The 17,700-nt window shown below is 31.8% G+C and overlaps 4 protein-coding genes across 5 annotated transcripts; 2 read left to right on the forward strand and 2 right to left on the reverse strand.

Moving 5' to 3' along the window:
* The first annotated feature begins 131 nt into the window (after positions 1-131).
* Positions 132-3,856, forward strand: LOC125052606. 2 transcript variants are annotated; one of them, XM_047653548.1, is made up of 9 exons: positions 132-434; positions 501-770; positions 885-1,051; positions 1,134-1,304; positions 1,392-1,574; positions 1,878-2,276; positions 2,360-2,587; positions 2,668-2,774; positions 3,052-3,856. In XM_047653548.1, the coding sequence occupies exons 1-9, from the start codon at positions 326-328 to the stop codon at positions 3,143-3,145; spliced, it is 1,728 nt and encodes a 575-aa protein (XP_047509504.1). In that variant the 5' UTR covers positions 132-325; the 3' UTR covers positions 3,146-3,856. The 2 variants fall into 2 exon arrangements, with proteins under 2 accessions (XP_047509504.1, XP_047509505.1); XM_047653549.1 differs by lacking the exons at positions 132-434; positions 501-770; positions 1,134-1,304 and having other exon boundaries at positions 923-1,051; positions 1,462-1,574.
* A 1,643-nt stretch (positions 3,857-5,499) lies between these two features.
* On the reverse strand, positions 5,500-12,114 carry LOC125052594 (seipin). The gene is made up of 8 exons (XM_047653524.1): positions 11,515-12,114; positions 11,099-11,244; positions 10,832-10,916; positions 9,974-10,091; positions 8,867-9,005; positions 8,109-8,194; positions 7,312-7,379; positions 5,500-6,515 (listed from the first exon to the last, which is right to left on the reverse strand). Exons 1-8 carry the CDS (start codon positions 11,781-11,783, stop codon positions 6,377-6,379), a joined length of 1,050 nt encoding a protein of 349 aa, XP_047509480.1. The 5' UTR covers positions 11,784-12,114; the 3' UTR covers positions 5,500-6,376.
* A 183-nt stretch (positions 12,115-12,297) lies between these two features.
* On the forward strand, positions 12,298-15,766 carry LOC125052756 (valine--tRNA ligase, mitochondrial 1). The gene is made up of 4 exons (XM_047653772.1): positions 12,298-12,657; positions 12,903-13,012; positions 13,083-13,573; positions 13,651-15,766. The coding sequence occupies exons 1-4, from the start codon at positions 12,423-12,425 to the stop codon at positions 15,764-15,766; spliced, it is 2,952 nt and encodes a 983-aa protein (XP_047509728.1). The 5' UTR covers positions 12,298-12,422.
* A 297-nt stretch (positions 15,767-16,063) lies between these two features.
* LOC125052758 (macro domain-containing protein RSc0334-like) lies at positions 16,064-17,637 on the reverse strand. The gene is made up of 4 exons (XM_047653774.1): positions 17,227-17,637; positions 17,047-17,139; positions 16,763-16,838; positions 16,064-16,553 (listed from the first exon to the last, which is right to left on the reverse strand). Exons 1-4 carry the CDS (start codon positions 17,575-17,577, stop codon positions 16,225-16,227), a joined length of 849 nt encoding a protein of 282 aa, XP_047509730.1. The 5' UTR covers positions 17,578-17,637; the 3' UTR covers positions 16,064-16,224.
* Between the last annotated feature and the right edge of the window lie 63 nt (positions 17,638-17,700).

Raw genomic sequence — 17,700 nt, forward strand, 5'->3', positions numbered from 1 at the left:
TTTGTCAAAACCATCTGCTAAAGTGTTGCCATTTCTAGTAAATATATTCTTAATAATTAAATTACTTTTTTTTTCAATATAGTTAAATACTATGTAACAAACTTCTGTTTGTTCTATATTATATTCATAGAAATTATTTTGATAATTGTTTTATTTCATCTCGTTTTACTACTAAACCATTATCAGTGAAAATTTTTAATAGACGTAAAAAGAAACGGCTCAGAAGTATTGATTTTTCGTAATACAATCTACTAAAGTTTAGTTACTCACATCTAAATAACAACAATTTTTAAAAATAAATATAGCAATTGAAATTAAAATATGAATGATATTGCGAGTGCATAAGTTACAACTGAATATAATGCGGAACTTTATATCAAAAATAACTATTCTTACTTTCTTTTTTTATTTTACATATTTTAACAACGCAATTGGTAAGGAATTTTTTCTTTAAAAATTGTAATTAAACATATGTTGCACTATTCATGTTATTATTACAGCATTTCAGGAAAATAAAACAGGACATCATAATTTACGTAAACCAAAGTACGATATTTTTAATAAACCACAAAAGTTGGCTACGTACAAGTCCTTTCAACCAGTAATAGGACAGAAACCTACATATAACAAAGCTGATGATCGTAATGACTACGATTTAAATACTTACGATTCTGAGTATGGTGAAGTGCTTTCTAACTTTACATCTTCAATATACGATGATAATCCTCCGCTATATCCAAATCCTGACGTTATCGTGAAGGACACTAAAGGTAATAATTACACTACTAATCACACAAAAAATAAGGATAATGTATTTTTAACGTCATCTAAGTAGAGAGTAAGTAAAAGAATAAGAAAATTCTTCGTTATTTTAAATGTTTTAGGTATATCGAATATATTTAGAGAAAAGAAAGAACCAGATCCAGATATGGACCTCCCGGATGATTCTTTGGCAGATGCAGACTTGGCAGAACATAATATAATAGATAGCGTTACATATGTGTATGGTTTTAATAATTGTCACGGAATGCGAGACGAATGGATGGTTTTGGTAACGTATAACAATCTCTTTAATATTTTCGAGAATAAAAGAACAAAAATATTTTACCGTTGCTTAAACACGTTTTTTTTAGATTTATGTTACAAGTGGTTTAGCCGTGCTATTTCCTATATCATCTATTTTGTGGTTAATGTGGAGTGAAAGTGCCGCAGAATTTAGAAAAAGTAGCAAGTTATATCCTATCAATATAAATCTTTGCTGTTGTCTAGCAGCTTGCACGCTAATTTATATACAAGCTGCTGTGGTAAGTCATGTTTCATTTTAAGCTCAGTTTTTTATTTTTATTATTAAGAGTTAGGAGAAATTTAAACCAATATTTGGCATTTTAAAGGGGGCGTCATCTCCTTCGCAATGTGAGAGAATCGCATTGCTTCTACATTATACGCATATTACTTGTGCAGTGTGGATAGTAGCTTTGGGTGCTGCAGTTGCTGAATTCTGTATATGTGACAACCTTTTGCCGCTTAAGTATAACTATCTTCTAGCATATGGGGTTCCAGCTATAGTTGTTATGGTAAGAATTTAATTATTATAAAATTACGCTAAATATTTCACTGTTATAGATTTCTATATGGTGATATATTTCTTTACTAATATAGATGATCAGCCTTCTATGCCATACACTCGTCGTCGACTTTTTGGATCCAGAGCATGCCGCTTTTCTCACAATGTTTTCCTTAACAATACGAGCACGTGTGCAATGCGCACATAGAAAGAAAAGTCCATTCAGGTCAGACTTCAAGGATGACAGTTCTATGCTTAAGCCATTAGGCAAATATTGCTTTTAATAATTTTTAATGATTCATAATATTTCTAGTTTAATTATGCGCTTTCAATGGAACAATATGAAATCAAACATTACTGCTGGATGTCAATTGAAAAAGGTATGGTCATAAGTTTCATGATACCGGCAACGATTCTCATACTGATTAATACGGGCATTATCATAGTTGGCTTACAAAGTATCAACCAAAAACAGAATGATTTAAGATCAGCGAAAATTCAAGATTTGGTTGACCAGCTCTTAGCAAATTGGCCAAAAAACGAACCAGGCAGTTCCGAAACGGTGAACAATGTTTGTACTCCCCTTCCCAGTAGAAAAAATACTGATAGTTCTGACACACTGGACAGAGATTCCAACGATGAAGATAATCCATATACTACAGTAACAATAGGTGCATCTAATAGTGATGCCAATAGTGAAGAAGGAAGAGAGGTAAGTATTATCAAATATTTTTCCCATTCGCTTAAGCCAATTTAGGAAAAACCATTTTACTTGATCATTTATAATATTTTTAGATGAAAAGAATATCAGACAAGGACGTGATTAATTTGTGGAAATCAGCGGCGAAAATCTCTTGGAAAAATGGATGGAATATTGAAGGCGATGATTTAAAAGCCTATTTAAACCTTTGTTTGATTCTTGAACCATTTTTCGCCATAAATTGGGTCATGGGGGTCGTTGCTATAGAAAATGCTGCGCATTGGTCAACTCCAACCATTTATCTGATTCTCGTTTTGTCAATGGTAAATACGCGTATATTATATTTTGTATTACATATATTTATACAATAAAAGCGCTTTACACTTAATTGTTTATATTCTAGCACATCTACTTAATGGTTACAATTTGCACAACACTACCAATTGTACAAAATAAAACACCAGCACCATGTACGGAAGTATCTACTGAACCTACTATTGTGCGATCAAGGTAAAAATTTTTTCGATATGGCAACCAAAAATGCAAAAAGGCTTTTCCAAACTCAAAACTAAAATTTCTTTGCATACCCTCAAGTTATAAAACATAAATAAATTTTCAAACAGAACTTTTACCAATTTGAAATTTACTGTGTCTACACATACATATATACAACTAAACAAATTGTGCAGTGTTTATGTAAGAAAGTAGTTATTAAAATATTTTGCAACTTGCCTATGGGAAAACGCGTATTTACCATATTGAATCAACAAAATGTTTTGTGTTTTAGGACAACCGACAGCATTCCTCTTTTGGACCCGACCGTACAGCAAGCTAATGTTACACCGGCACCAGTGGACACTATTAGTACTATAAGTATTTAAAGGCGAAAAACTCAAAATCATTAATCAGGAAATAATTAAGGAACCGAAGAAAGATTGCAGAAGATTCTTGGGGTTAATTTTTGTATTATTTTGTACAATATGCTTCCTTACTTATTATTCGATTTTTTCACACGATATAATGATTATAATATTTGCCCACGCTCTGGTAACAGCAATCATATTGTGCTTATGAATTGATTTTGAAGATGGGACGAAATGTTAAATTATTATTTATTATTGTTTTACAAACTTTGTTATGCAAAGTTGCCAGGTTATAAAATTCGTACAAATTTTATTCTATGATGAGAGCATGTTAAAATATCAACAACTCATTTTACCTAAAGATTTATTAATAAGTAGTTTGAAGTTTCAAGTTTTAAAGTAGTATAAAATAAGATTTTCTATGATCCTTAGTAAATTAAGAACGAAAAATTAAAGCTAATTTATCTTACCTTCTAAAATTCCAATATCAAAATGGTTATAAAATAACAATTCCTACTGTATACTAAATTCAAAAAATTGCTACCACACATTTCTTACTAAACTTGACCAAACAATATCAAAAATAGTATTGGTTATGTACTTTGTCTTTTGGATCACCTAAATATTACGTGAAATGAAAATATATTTAAATACTGTTCCTAATATTATATTTCAAGAATTTGATGTCATTGTTAAAAACTTAAAATTTGAATAAAAATATTGTTCGTTTCCGTGCATTTATAATTTTTCTTTAATAATGCCTAAAATAATATGTTCAAATACTCACAAGAAACGTAAAAACCAGATGTGGTTAATGTGGTGAATAGCATAATTATTTTTAAAATTAACAAAACAGCATCGAGTTGATTAGGAAATTCACAATTCCCAAAGTTTTTAGCGAATTTAAACATGTTCAACTTTATAATATTGACAAAATTTCTTAAATGCAGTTTCGTTACTTTTTATTTTGAGTGAAACTTGCTTTCTCCAGTATTACGAGAACTTACCCTCGATGGCGATGGTAAAAAATTCAATCCTAGAAGTTCTAAGGGTCCCAAGATTCAGCCATAGTAGGTACAACTCTCCTATGTCAAATCAAATTCATTTATTTATTTAGTTAACACAATGTACATTTATGAACGTCAATAAAGAAATTAAAATAATAAAATTAATATAATAAATAAAATTTTACATTTAATAGTTAGTAATAATAAAAAAATAAAATCAAAAATTTGTCCTGTATCAGCAGTAGGCATTGTGAAATGAGAGCACGCACTTACATTACTTACAAAATGTATGTGATATACAAGTGATGACAAATTTAATTTTAATGTGCGTTGGCTTTTTGTATACAAATGATTAGTAGTGTGCGTAACCATTAGAGGCGCCGTAAAATTATCAGTTTACGTTTCTTACGTTAATATTACAAACCAAGCAACCAAGAAGCCCTGGATTAAATTCCGGGTGAAACAATTGATCGACATCTACGATAGTACGATGACACGACTCACGACGTTTGCGATCGCTAAGCATAAATACAGATTTCCGACCTTAGCTACCGGGACCTGCTGCGGGCCCGTGTAGTGGTTAGACTGGTCGAGAGGGTTTGGTAGGCTGGAGAAAGCGTCCTTTCATACAAAATTGTTTTAAATTGGTAGGCATACACTGATACAGATAATCAGTGAAAGCTTTCACATGCTCATTTGATCCTAATCAGCTTTGTTGTGCGCAGCCGGAAATTCACATTCACTTAAGAACTATAAAGGCGTAAGTGCTCTACAAAATGCTTGTGTCAAAATCAGATTAGGGTAAAAAACCGTTTTCACCGGCGTGAGCCTTTACTACGTTCACTACAGTGAGCTTCCGTCCTGCCCTTCAGGCCATTGCGCACCCTGCGACGGCCCAAACCTAGGACCGAGTCTCGCACGAGACGTCCTTGCGCTAGTCGCGGGAAAACGCCCATTCCGGCCGAGTTTCTTTTTTTTATGGTTCTGGCACGGTTTGTGCATTAGCCAGCGTCAAGTATAAGATTTTTATAATTCGCACTTGTAATTTGCCATCCTCGGCCTAGAATGTATTGCTACGTTCTAAACCTTCACAGTCTCCTTTCTTAGGTAGCATACTCACTGCTTGCCTTAGAATTTCGACCGTGCCCTCCATGTACGGTTTAAGCACTCGCCCGGTACAGCACAAGCCTCCCAAAGGCCGAGAACTAATTTCAATTTAATTAAAACTTGCCCTCGAACCGGGAATCGAACCCGGTACCCCTCACCTAGCTGCCACCGCTAGGCTATGAGGTCAGGCCGAGTTACGCTCGCCAAAACTTCGTATTAGGGATCGTTTGGTAGTTGTCTTGAAACATAAAAACTCAGCTCATTTTAAAATTTAATCCCCAAATAAAAAAATATTACTTATAACAGTGCTCATAAATTATGTTATATATTTACTAAATTGTACTACGTAATACTAATTCATTGTTTAAATGTCAAAAAATTAAAGACTCTTTGAGTACCTATTTAAAATTTAAACTAATATAAAATTAATTTCATTCATTTTCTATTTTTGTTAATTACGTAAAAAAAATATTTCTGAATCAAAGTCTTATTTGTTCTTATTAAAAGGCAAAGTTATAACTTGTATAATTAATTATATGAAACCTTTAATTTTGTATGTATAAAACTATATCAAACCTACACAAGTCTTTATTCTATGCAGTATGACAGACTTGACATATCTCAGAGTACCATAGATTATAGCTGTAACTATTAGGGTGACATATAAAAAGGAGACAAAACAAACTGTATGTCAAACTCAATTAATTTTTGATTAACGTTGATTAACAACTTAGCGCTGTCTCGTTTCTAAATCTTACCCTTAGAATACAAATGTAATTTGTAAATTACATTCTTTAAAATATTAACTGTATTAAATAGATATGTTATTAGGAACGGTGCTTAGTAGAATATATTTAAAGCTCACAATTGTTAAAGCTTTTTAAATATAGCATTTCTATGTTTATTTACATTGCAGTTAATCAAACAATCACATTTATATCATGGAAACAGTATACAGGTACAATTGCTATAAAACTATTATATTACTGCAACACAAAAAGAAACTTATTATATGTAGTATACGGCAAAACGATTTACTAAACTTTTCAACATATTAAAAATATATTTATAATCTCAGTCTAAAACAATGTCAGTTTCCCTTTAGGGATAAAATTAAAGCTATAAATAATTCAGTCTACGTCTTCTTCTCCAACGTTTGATATTCTTCTAGAATAGCCAGAGCCTCTTCTTCGATCAATGGAAATGAATCTATAAAGAAATTCAGATACAAATTGTATTCTCCAACTGTGTACGCAACTATATCTTCGAGTTTATGAAATTACTTTTTAATTAAAATTAAATTGTCTCTGTTTTACCCCAATACTAGACGTGCGGATATATTTAATATCCTCTATATTACAGATTATTATAAACATATAATTGTATTTTTTAAATTCAGCAGCGAATACTAACACGGTAATAGAGAGCATAGGTAAAACATGGCAACATTTTATTGGGCTAGCTAGACGATAACTCTGACTGAAACAAGCAAGACTCAGCACAGATATAAAAACTAAATTAAAATTCATTTCAAAGCGTGAGACTACTATTAATGTCCAAACCTAGCTCTTTTATCGAGTGTTCAATCTCGATATAGGTGGCCATGGATTAAATAAAATAAAAACTCGACGATAACCGTTAACAAGTTGCCAAATTCGTAAATTGGGCCCCCACTTAAATCTTTTTGGTCCTTTAAAACAAATCTCTTAGATGTATGTATTCTTATACCACCAGTGTCAACTTTGCAACGGTATTTAATAAAAATACAATTTTTTCTTTAAATTATTGGTGGGACAGCCGGTCTTGGGTTTACATCCAGGGTGGAAATAAAGCGTAAGTTAGCAAGTAAGTCAGTGCTATAGACTGTTTAATAGATACGCTCGTGTCAGACAAATTTTCACACTCAATTTTAAAACCTAAATCCGTCTACGCTGTCTTTATGTATACTCTATGGTGAAAAGTGACACTATAAGTTAGACCAATCTTCTTTGTAAATGGCCAGTACCAAATCAGCTGTGGCGAATTTAGAGAACTTTATTTTTTCAAATTTCTTACCTTTTCGTTCAAGACTCAAGTTTCACTTTGCTAACTTGTTTCTTTTCATCTGGTTCACTTTTGACTTCTGTCTTGAATTTATTCTGAGAACAATAATTACACCATGGTTTATATATTTATCTGTCCTCGTAGTTGATATTAACATTAATCGTTCGATTAATTTTAACCTTGGCACCTTCATAAATAGTTTATAATACAATAAGAAGGTTGTTTTTTTACTCTAAGATACAAAATTCATCAAAATTAAGCGAATTTAAAGTATTTGTTCTTATTAAACCGACCCTGGTGTTTAACCGACACTGAACTAAAACGCAAAAAATAAACGTCTTTTAATCTTGTTGTAATGTCTTTAAGATTACAAAATGTATATGTATTTTTATCGTAATAATATCGTATGCTAAATACTTGGCATTAGTTTTTCTTTTCTTGAATACACACCACTACACGCAAACTCGCTCGACGAGTATCTTGCCGAAGCCGCGTACAAATTATTTGAAGAAGTCTTTGAGGGTGTTCAATTATTTAATCAATTACCGTTTAATATTTAATAAATTGGAACGGCTCATGGCGACGTGTATTTCGTTTGCAAATATTAATAATTAATATAAATAAAAATATTTTTTGTAATGAGAAATTAAGCTCTTTAAACATTAATAGTACTGCGTTGACTAATATTTTAGACGAAACAAAAAATTATGATATATGCATAAGGCAACCCTGCTTAAGTCGATAAAAATTTTGTGCCAATGGACTGTTAAATAAAAAACAAAGAATCCATGTTTTTTTTATGTTAAACCCATAGTTATACTTACTTTAATAAATTCAGGCAGGTCATCTTGTAAGTGATACCAGCTCATTATAAACACGAGTGATGTAAAGAATAAATTCGTGGAGATTCCTGAAAAAAAGACACGTTGGTATTGTGTTTTTCGGTGGGCTTTATATATTTAATGAAATAAATGAAATGCGTGCCCTTGACTAACAAGATTTTTTTTTGACGTTCACAAGTGTACATTGTGTTACCTATATGAATAAATTATTTTGACTTTGACATACTACTAAATACACTTTTTCATATACAAAGTGCTCAGTTCAGGGTTTTCATACTGAAATACTAAAAAATTTGACGTAAAAGTACTAAATCATTATTATTATAACAGTTTGAATAATACAGATCCCAAAGACAATAATTTAATAGAATTATGTATACGTCACTTTGAGTTTGATTTACCGTACCATGTTTTAAAATTAAAGCTAGTCAAAACAGTTTACGACGACATCGTTTAGAACAACATATCGGTTATATTGACCAAAAAGGTCCCGGCTGAATTCTATTGTATTAGGTTCTGAATAACAACGTCATCGGCTGTTACGACTATCGGTTTTTACGACCAAATATGAGTAGTCCCTTCGATGTCGTTATAACAGAATTTGACTGTATTATTATAATTTTAACAAAGCATATAGTAAAAGTAGTAACTAAATGCAAACGAGCACTTCTATTCCGATTTTTTTTTTAATTTTCAAAGACACGCATAGATTATGAATGGTGCTCACTAATAAATCTCACCGCAGAGGGCGGAGGCCCGAGGCCAATAGTACATCGCGTATCGAAGCCCCGAAAAGTGCGCCTCGACGTGCAATGAACACGAATGGACTTGCACAAAGCGCGACTGCAGTTCGATGTATGCATCAGTTACTGGGCTGTTCTAAAACCATTAAAGTATAGAGATACATAGTAGATTTATATTATATAATATTCTAGCAGACCGGCCAAGCGTTGCTGTGGCTAAGGTTTTTTTATATGACATAGTAGTAAACTATTCAAGGGAAACGGTAGGAGAATAGTCAAGGGGACCACCATGCTTTTTTGGTGGTAATGCCATTAAATTGTAGCTTATGTGAAACGTTGGTACTTTCAACACAGCGCCATCTGTTAGAATTGTGACTATCAAATAATAAACAAATATTTTGCAATAAAATAATATTGCGGGTATAAATTGAGATGTCAGCGCTATCCTTTCTTTTAAGTTAGATCAAACCACACACGGTGTGCAAATTTGATTGAAATCGGTTCAGTAGTTTAGGAGTCCATAGCGGACAAACAACGTGACACGTAATTTATATATATTAAGATTATTCTTGCAAGGGCGGTTCTAGCGTTCCATTAACAACAACCAGTGGCGCTACAACCTTTTTAGGTTGGCCTCAGATTTCTGTATCAGTTTAATGATCATTGTCAATCCAACAGGCAAGTAGGTGATCAGCCTGTGCCTGACACACGCCGTCGACTTTAGAGTCTAAGGCAAGCCGGTTTCCTCACGATGTTTTCCTTTACCGTTCAAGCTAATGTTAAATGACAGACAGAAAGTCCATTAGTGCACATACGGGGATCGAACCTACGATCTCAGGGATGAAAGTCGCACCCTGAAGCCACTAGGCCAACGCTGCTCAGCGTTCCATTAAAATACACATAATTATGAAACAAAGTGATATATAATTATTTTTATTTGAACAGTATTAAACAAAAAGTAATGATGCCCAAGCAAAATGTCTATTTGCCCCTTTTTCAATTTATCACAGCAGACAGTGTCATGACTTATATCTCTTTAGTTTAGTTCGTTTATATCTAAACATAAAGAAAATCCCTTTAACCCAAAAATGTTATATTACTCACTGGATCATCTTGAAAGTCGCTAAACAGCTCCACTTGTATTTCCTGTCGCTCATCATCTATTCCGAGTAGAAATAGCGGCGAGAATAACGACGTACGGATATAGTAGTGCAATTTCGACCTGAAAATATTTTGAAGTCAAAATAAAACTCTTAAAGCAGAGAATATATAAGGATACATTTACAGATATAGGGCCTTTTTATAAGTAATAATCATTTTAATAAAAATGTTATCCTACTTAATATAACAAGGATCTTAAACCTGGGCCTCTCCAAACTGATTCAAATGTGGAAGAGGTTATATATTTAATAATAGCGACTTAATGTACTGAAATATATTATTGAACTAGCTGCCCGTCCCAGCTTTGCATTTTTTGTAGATATTGATATGTTCTTTAATATTGTAAAACATTTTTTGTTCTATCATCAATAGTTGTAGCTGCACATGCAATGTTGTTGTTTGTTTGTAATAAATGTTATGTCTATGTCTATGTCAATGAAAGATATTTTATAGGCATTTTTTTACACCTTGGGTAACATTATTGTAGTTTTAGTAGGGATCCTTAATTTTTTAGTAATAAAGTAGCCTATATTATCAGTGATAATGTAGCATTCAAATGGTGAAAGAATTTATATAAACGGTCCAGTACTTTTTGAGCCATTTCGTTACAAACATACTTACATAAAAATCTTTCCACTTTTAATATTGGTATAGATATACAAGCCTGGACTATTTAAAATCAACACTACTCAAGCTTCCAATTATATAACCGCAATTATATTATACAAACACATATCATCGTATAGTGGTATAATAATTGCAGATGTAGTGTTATATGTATTAATAAGAAATATAACATACCGATAATTAAGCATAGCTGAACGGCATGAAGAGGAGACTAATGTACCTCCCTTTCCACGCATTTGTAGGCACACCATGAACATACCTGTAAATGAATAATAAGCTTTATATAACTTTGAACTTTCATGAAATTGCACTTGTTTTACTATTTTCAAATACTACAAGATGAAATAAATCTACACTATTACATTAATATATATTACATCATTTGAATTACTCTATGTTCTAAGTGGATTACATGTTAAAGAAGTTCTGAAAAAGCTATACCTAGGTCCTTATTGCTAGGTGATTCAGGCACATCCATGACTAACTTGATTCTGTAGGGCTGCCCTGACATTAAAACATAACTGGCTTTTGTTAGCTGAACATAAGCATAAGGATAGGAACAGAGGCCCATTTGATCCTCACAGGACCTGAAAAAGTTTACATTTCAATAAAACTAAATAATATTTTTAAGCATAATATTTTCTTAAGTGAGGTTTTATGTTGATAACTTAATTTTCAATTATCTTAATGCACTCATTTATTTATATGTCTAATGAAATTATTAGTCATTGTATTTTAAGATATAAAATGTTATAGATGAAACTATTATAACAATCTAAGAATAGTAATTAACCAGTATATAGACTAAGGATAATATATGGTAAACATTATAATAGAAGATACTAAACAATACTTACTTAAATTGCAGGTGAACTGGCCTAACATGAGTAACATTTGGCATATATGTATAATAAAATGCTATATACATAAATATAGATATCCATAATATAGCAGAGAAAAACACTAATAAAATACCAGCTCTATATATTAATTCCTTGACGCTGGTGATACTTTCATTTGTTTTCTTTTTATACCCCATATACTGGTCAGTAACAAAACTTTCGACCGGTGCACGAACAAAGTCTCGAAACACACTAAAGGGATTTAAATATATTAACAACGACATTTTATAACGTCCTATTTAGAACGGATGGAAAATGACTTTGATAGAAACGGTCAAGGAAACGGAACTACAATCGGGTAGATAGTATACATACTATTTTATCAATAAATTAGACGATAAGTAACGACCGTGGTTTGACGATAAGAAATTGCTGTTGAAAAGATTCTTTGTTTGAACTAAAAGGCAAAAACCGGCTTTGAAAAGAATTAAATGTGTGTGACAAACAAATAAACAATAGTCTACTTTCACAGTTCCTTCACATTTATTAAATAAATTTTACAAATAAAACTGCCATAACACACTTGTGACTTGAACAAAATTTTCAAAAACACCGTGATCGCCGATCGGTCGGTCGCCGGTCACGGTCGTCGCTCGTCGGTCAGTCAGATTGACAGATGGTTGACACAGGGAATTAGACAAGTGGTTTTGGACAAATACTTTAAGCTGTCAACAAATAATCATATTACAAATGTTAATACTCTGTGTCTGTGAATAAAAATTAAAATCACAAATCACAATGTTTTGATTCAAAAGTCAACAACATCTATGAACTATTTACTAATGTATTTTATGTTCCTGTAATCCAATTTAAGTAGATTTGGGAGGTGATAACTTACTTTAAGGACCTCTATTAAACTTAAGATGATTTTGAGTTATCATGCACGAAATGTAACTCTTCTAAAGAGATTTAGATCCAGTACTTCAACAATTCTTCCGAAAGAAGCTTTGCCGTGTACAGCGTACAAACCAGAAGTTACTGAAAAACATAAATATAAACGATGGGAGCAATCGAAACTACATCACGCTAAATTAAATGATCAGCCACTATTTAGTATGGTTTTACCTCCGCCAAACGTAACTGGAAAGTTGCATTTAGGTTAGTTTTGTATTCTACTTAAAAAAATAGAAGCTGTTTTATTGAATAGAATTCAAGTCAGCCGTATATTGAGAATCATTTTTTGACTTCCCAGATTATCTTGGAAGATCAAACCTCGTAAAACTTAACCCAAAATTATATTATTTTTAATTTATCACTCATTCATAAATTTGTCAATCACTGATTTAAGCTTGAAAGTAAGTAATCTACATTTGTATGAGTATTTTTATTTATGAATTTTTCAGGACATGCACTATCATGTACGATACAAGATGTTATTGCTCGTAAGAAAAGGTCTCAAGGGTATAATGTTATGTGGTTACCAGGAACTGATCATGCTGGCATAGCAACACAGGTATTTTTAAAATATTTTTTTATTTTGTTCTACACTACTAAAAGAAATAGTAATACATAATCATTTTCAGAGAGTTGTTGAGAAATATTTAAAGAAGCAAAAAAATATTGACCGTCACTCTTTGGGTAGAGAAGAGTTTACAAAAGAGGTATGGAAATGGAAAGAGAAACATGGCAATACAATTTCTAATCAGCTTAGAATGCTTGGGTGTTCATTAGACTGGTCTAGGGAAATATTCACAATGGATGAAAACCATTCTTATGCTGTTACTACTGCTTTTCTAAATCTATTCCACAAAGGTTTAATATATAGGAACAAAGGCCTTGTTAATTGGTGTAATGCACTGAAGTCAACAGTATCTGACATAGAAGTTGAAAATATTGGCTTAACTGAGGTAACTGAAAGATTTTTGCCGGGATATGATAAGCCAGTAAAATTTGGTCTGCTTTATAACTTTGCATATAAGATTGTTGATAGTACTGAAGAAATTGTTGTTTCTACCACAATGCCAGAGACAATGCTAGGAGATACGGCTGTGGCGGTGCATCCTGAAGATTCTAGGTGTGTTATTTGATAACATAGTAACTTAATTTTATAATAATATACAATGGTCAAATTATTTTCTTATTTATTTTCAGATACAAGCACCTTCATGGTAAACTAATTCATCATCCCTTTAGAGAAAAACCAATTCCAATAATTTTAAATAGTTTTGTAGATATGACTTTTGGGACTGGAGCAGTTAAAATTACTCCTGCTCATAGTAAAGTTGATTTTGAGATAGCCAAACAAAATAATTTACCTCTTTTACAAGTAATTAATGAAAATGGTTGTATGGAAAATGCAGGAAAATTTAATGGCTTGAAGAAATATGATTGTAGAGAAATTCTTGTGGAACATCTTAAAGACTTAGGGCTTCTTAAATCAGTGACTACTCATGAAATGTCATTACCTATTTGTAGCCGTACAGGTGATGTTATTGAATATTTGCCAAAGGAACAGTGGTTTTTATCTTGTGCATTATTGAATGAAAGAGCAGCCCAGGTAGCTGAAGAAGGTCACTTAAAGATTGAACCAGATCATTTCACTAAACAATGGCAATATTGGACAAATGACTGTAGAGATTGGTGTATATCTAGACAATTATGGTGGGGACATCAGATACCAGCTTATAAATGTAGTATAGACAAAAACTTTGTTTGGATAGCTGCAACCAATGAAACAACTGCTAGGGTTGAAGCATCAAAATTCCTTAGATCTGTGCCAGAAAATATAACAGTTGAACAAGACACTGATGTTCTGGATACTTGGTTTTCTTCTGGCATCTATCCATTTTCATCCTTAGGATGGCCGAAAACAAAGAGTCAGGATTATAAAAAATTCTACCCTTTACAACAGTTGGTGACCGGACATGATATTCTGGGTTTTTGGGTACATAGAATGGTGATGTTAGGCTTAGAATTAACTGATGAATTACCATTTAAAAATGTACTACTACATGGAATAATTTGTGACAGTAAAGGTGCCAAAATGTCCAAAAGTAAAGGAAATGTTATAAATCCAATTGATGTTATCAATGGAATATCAATGGATGGTTTAAAAGATAACTCAGTTGAAATGTTTAAAGAAGGCATACTTAATAAAGGTGAATTAAACAAAGCTCTGGCTTATCATAAAGCAAATTTTTCTAGTACTAATGGTATTCCTGAATGTGGTGTTGATGCACTACGATTTACGTTGATGTCTCAAGATGTGAAATCACATTTTGTCAACTTTGATGTCCATCAATGTAATGCGAACAAATTATTCTGCAACAAAATCTGGCAGAGTGTTAAATATACACAGTTATCCTTTGCAAAGCTGAAAAAAATAAATTTAGACTTACAACAAGAAGATTTAACATATTTTGATCAGTGGATTTTGAGTAAATTGTCTGAAATGGTGGACAGAGTAAATGTTGCTATGGAAAAATATGAATTCCATATAGCCACAAAGGCATTGAAAACATTTATTTACCATGAATTTTGCGATATCTACTTAGAAGCCACTAAACCTGGTTTTGATGATAGTAATGCAAAAATCGCGTTTGCCCACGCACACACATTATCAGCAGTATTAAATACGTCTTTAAGATCGTTATCGCCGTTTATGATTTATTTAACTGACGAGATTATTCCAAAAATACCTGCGTTTGAAAAGAATATAATTGTTAATTTCAATGACGTAAACAATGACTTTTTTGAACTTCCAGAAAGTAGTAGATTTAAATGTTTCAGAAACACATATTTAGAAAATCGTGTGGATGTTTTTCTAAAAACAATATTTTTAGTAAGAGAAATCAAAGGATTCTACGGAATTTCAAATAAGGAAAGGCCATCGGTAGTTATTAAAACAAGGGATGTTGCATTAAAAGATGATGTTCAAAGCAATTTATTGGTAGCATTGAATTTAACTAGGTGTAGTGAAATAAGCTTTGATGAATTGAAAAACAAAAAGTATGTTAATTCAATATTAAATGAGACAACAGATATTTTTGTAGAAATACCAGGAGAACATGCAGATAGCATAATATTAGAAGCTAAAACAAAGTTGGAAAAGAAAATTAAGAAGATAGAGGAAAATTTAGTAAAACTAGAAACAAAATTAACAAGTAATCATTATATAAATAAAGTCCCTGATAGGATTCAGATTGAAGATAATAAAAAACTTGAGATGAAGAAACAGGAACTAAGAAGATTACAAAGACTGATTTAGTTAACCAGCAACAGCTAAACGTTGATTGGTTTTAAGCAAATGATTATTAAATAATTAAGTATAATTCAAATTTGTATGTAATCTTTTATTGTACAATTGCACTTATTTTACTATACCTAATTTAGTACTATTTTTAAATTAGCTTTATTTTTATCAATTAATGCATTTATCATTTTTGAAGAAAATAAATTAAAATTTATGCTGATTTAATTTTACTTGAAATATGTTAAATAATATATTCTGTATACAGGCTACAGAAAACTTTCTTAACATAGGGTTGAGGAATGATAAAAAATAAACACAATCATTATTTTATTAAAATCACAGCCTATTTTGGCTTATTAAAAAAAGCAGTAAGTATACAATTTTAATTTATAAAATTATTTGTGCTTCATACATTCTCATTATTTGGATTGTTGTACACACATACTACAACAATCCAAATAATGTTTCTCAAATTATTCTGAAACAGCAGCTCCATCATTGTAATTCCATTCATGCAGAGGAAAGTACATCTGCATGAGTGTTTCATAAATCTCAACATCAATTGGCATGAAAGTACAAAATATAATTCTTTGAAGATCTTCATTATTTTCCAAGAAGGTCCTTGCAGTACGAAGAGCTATATGAGCAGCAAGGCGATTAGGGAAACCATAGATTCCAGTTGAAATACATGGAAAAGCTATGGATTTTAGACGATACTGACTTTGAAATGAAAGACATTTTTCATAGCAAGACAGAAGTTTTGGGGCTGATCCATCTTGTGGTCCCACAGTGTGAATGATATCTGAAAATAGTATCTCTTAAGAGTATTAATTTCTTAACACTTTTTTTTATAAGTCCTTGCATCAGTCAGCTAGACTATGAGCAGATGTGTTGAGAGCTGTTAATTCTTAACATAGCACTTTATTATGTTACCGAAATTTTATAGATTACCTAATTTAATTGCTTTATGGCTAAAGCTATTGCAGAGTAATACTGACAAAAATAACTTACATTTTGCTGGCAGATTATATCCACCTGTTATACAAGCATCACCAGTTGGACAACCTCCAATTGAATTGCATTCATCCTGCAAAAAGGTTGCCATCAGAGAGTAAAACAATAGTAACATGCATCTATGTCCATAGAACTATTATTTAAATTACCAAATTTTTCACTGTACAGGGAGTTTGCACATGGATAATTGGAACCAATATTATTTATTAAAAAAATTGTTAGGGAAGTTAACATCCTCATGTTACCAAGATTTACAATATATTATTGGGCTGAAGAAATACCTGGAGCAATGATCCTGCAGCTCTATGAATGGTCCCATCAACTCCACCCCCCGCTTTAAGGCGAGAATTTGCTGCATTCACTATGGCATCTATCTAAAAGAAATAATTTAAATGTTTACAGTATTTTTAAAACTTAAATTTTGTGTCATAAATAAACGCCGAAATTATTAAAGAAAATACCTCAAGCTTAGTTATATCTCCACGGTATACAGAAACCTTTTCAGCCAAAAGTTTGTTTTTTTCTTGGTCCAACTTTATCTTACGAAATTCGTTGAGGTCTTCCAGGTTATGCTTCTTGGCTTCGATATCTTTATTCTTGACTACATAATTACACCATGGATCTATTTGATTTAAAGTAACGAAGTCTCCTGACTTATACAACTTCCTTTTTTCTTCGATAGGTAAACCAAGAATACGATTCTTTTCTACAGTCCACTTAGATAGAGATGACATTTTGTCTATCACGGACGCACAACGTTTTTGAAATAAAGGAAATGGGGTCCGTGCAAAATTTACCGCAATTAATTCCATTAAATAAGTATGACGTGTGAAACTTAGTCTGTTTTTGTTTTGGTTTAATTCGCTAATCGATTATTTTGACATATATGAATTGTCAATATCGGTAACGAATGTCAAGTTTTAAGCTAGGAAAAG

The sequence above is a fragment of the Pieris napi genome, chromosome 9 (assembly GCF_905475465.1).
Source record: "Pieris napi chromosome 9, ilPieNapi1.2, whole genome shotgun sequence".
NCBI lineage: Eukaryota > Metazoa > Arthropoda > Insecta > Lepidoptera > Pieridae > Pieris > Pieris napi.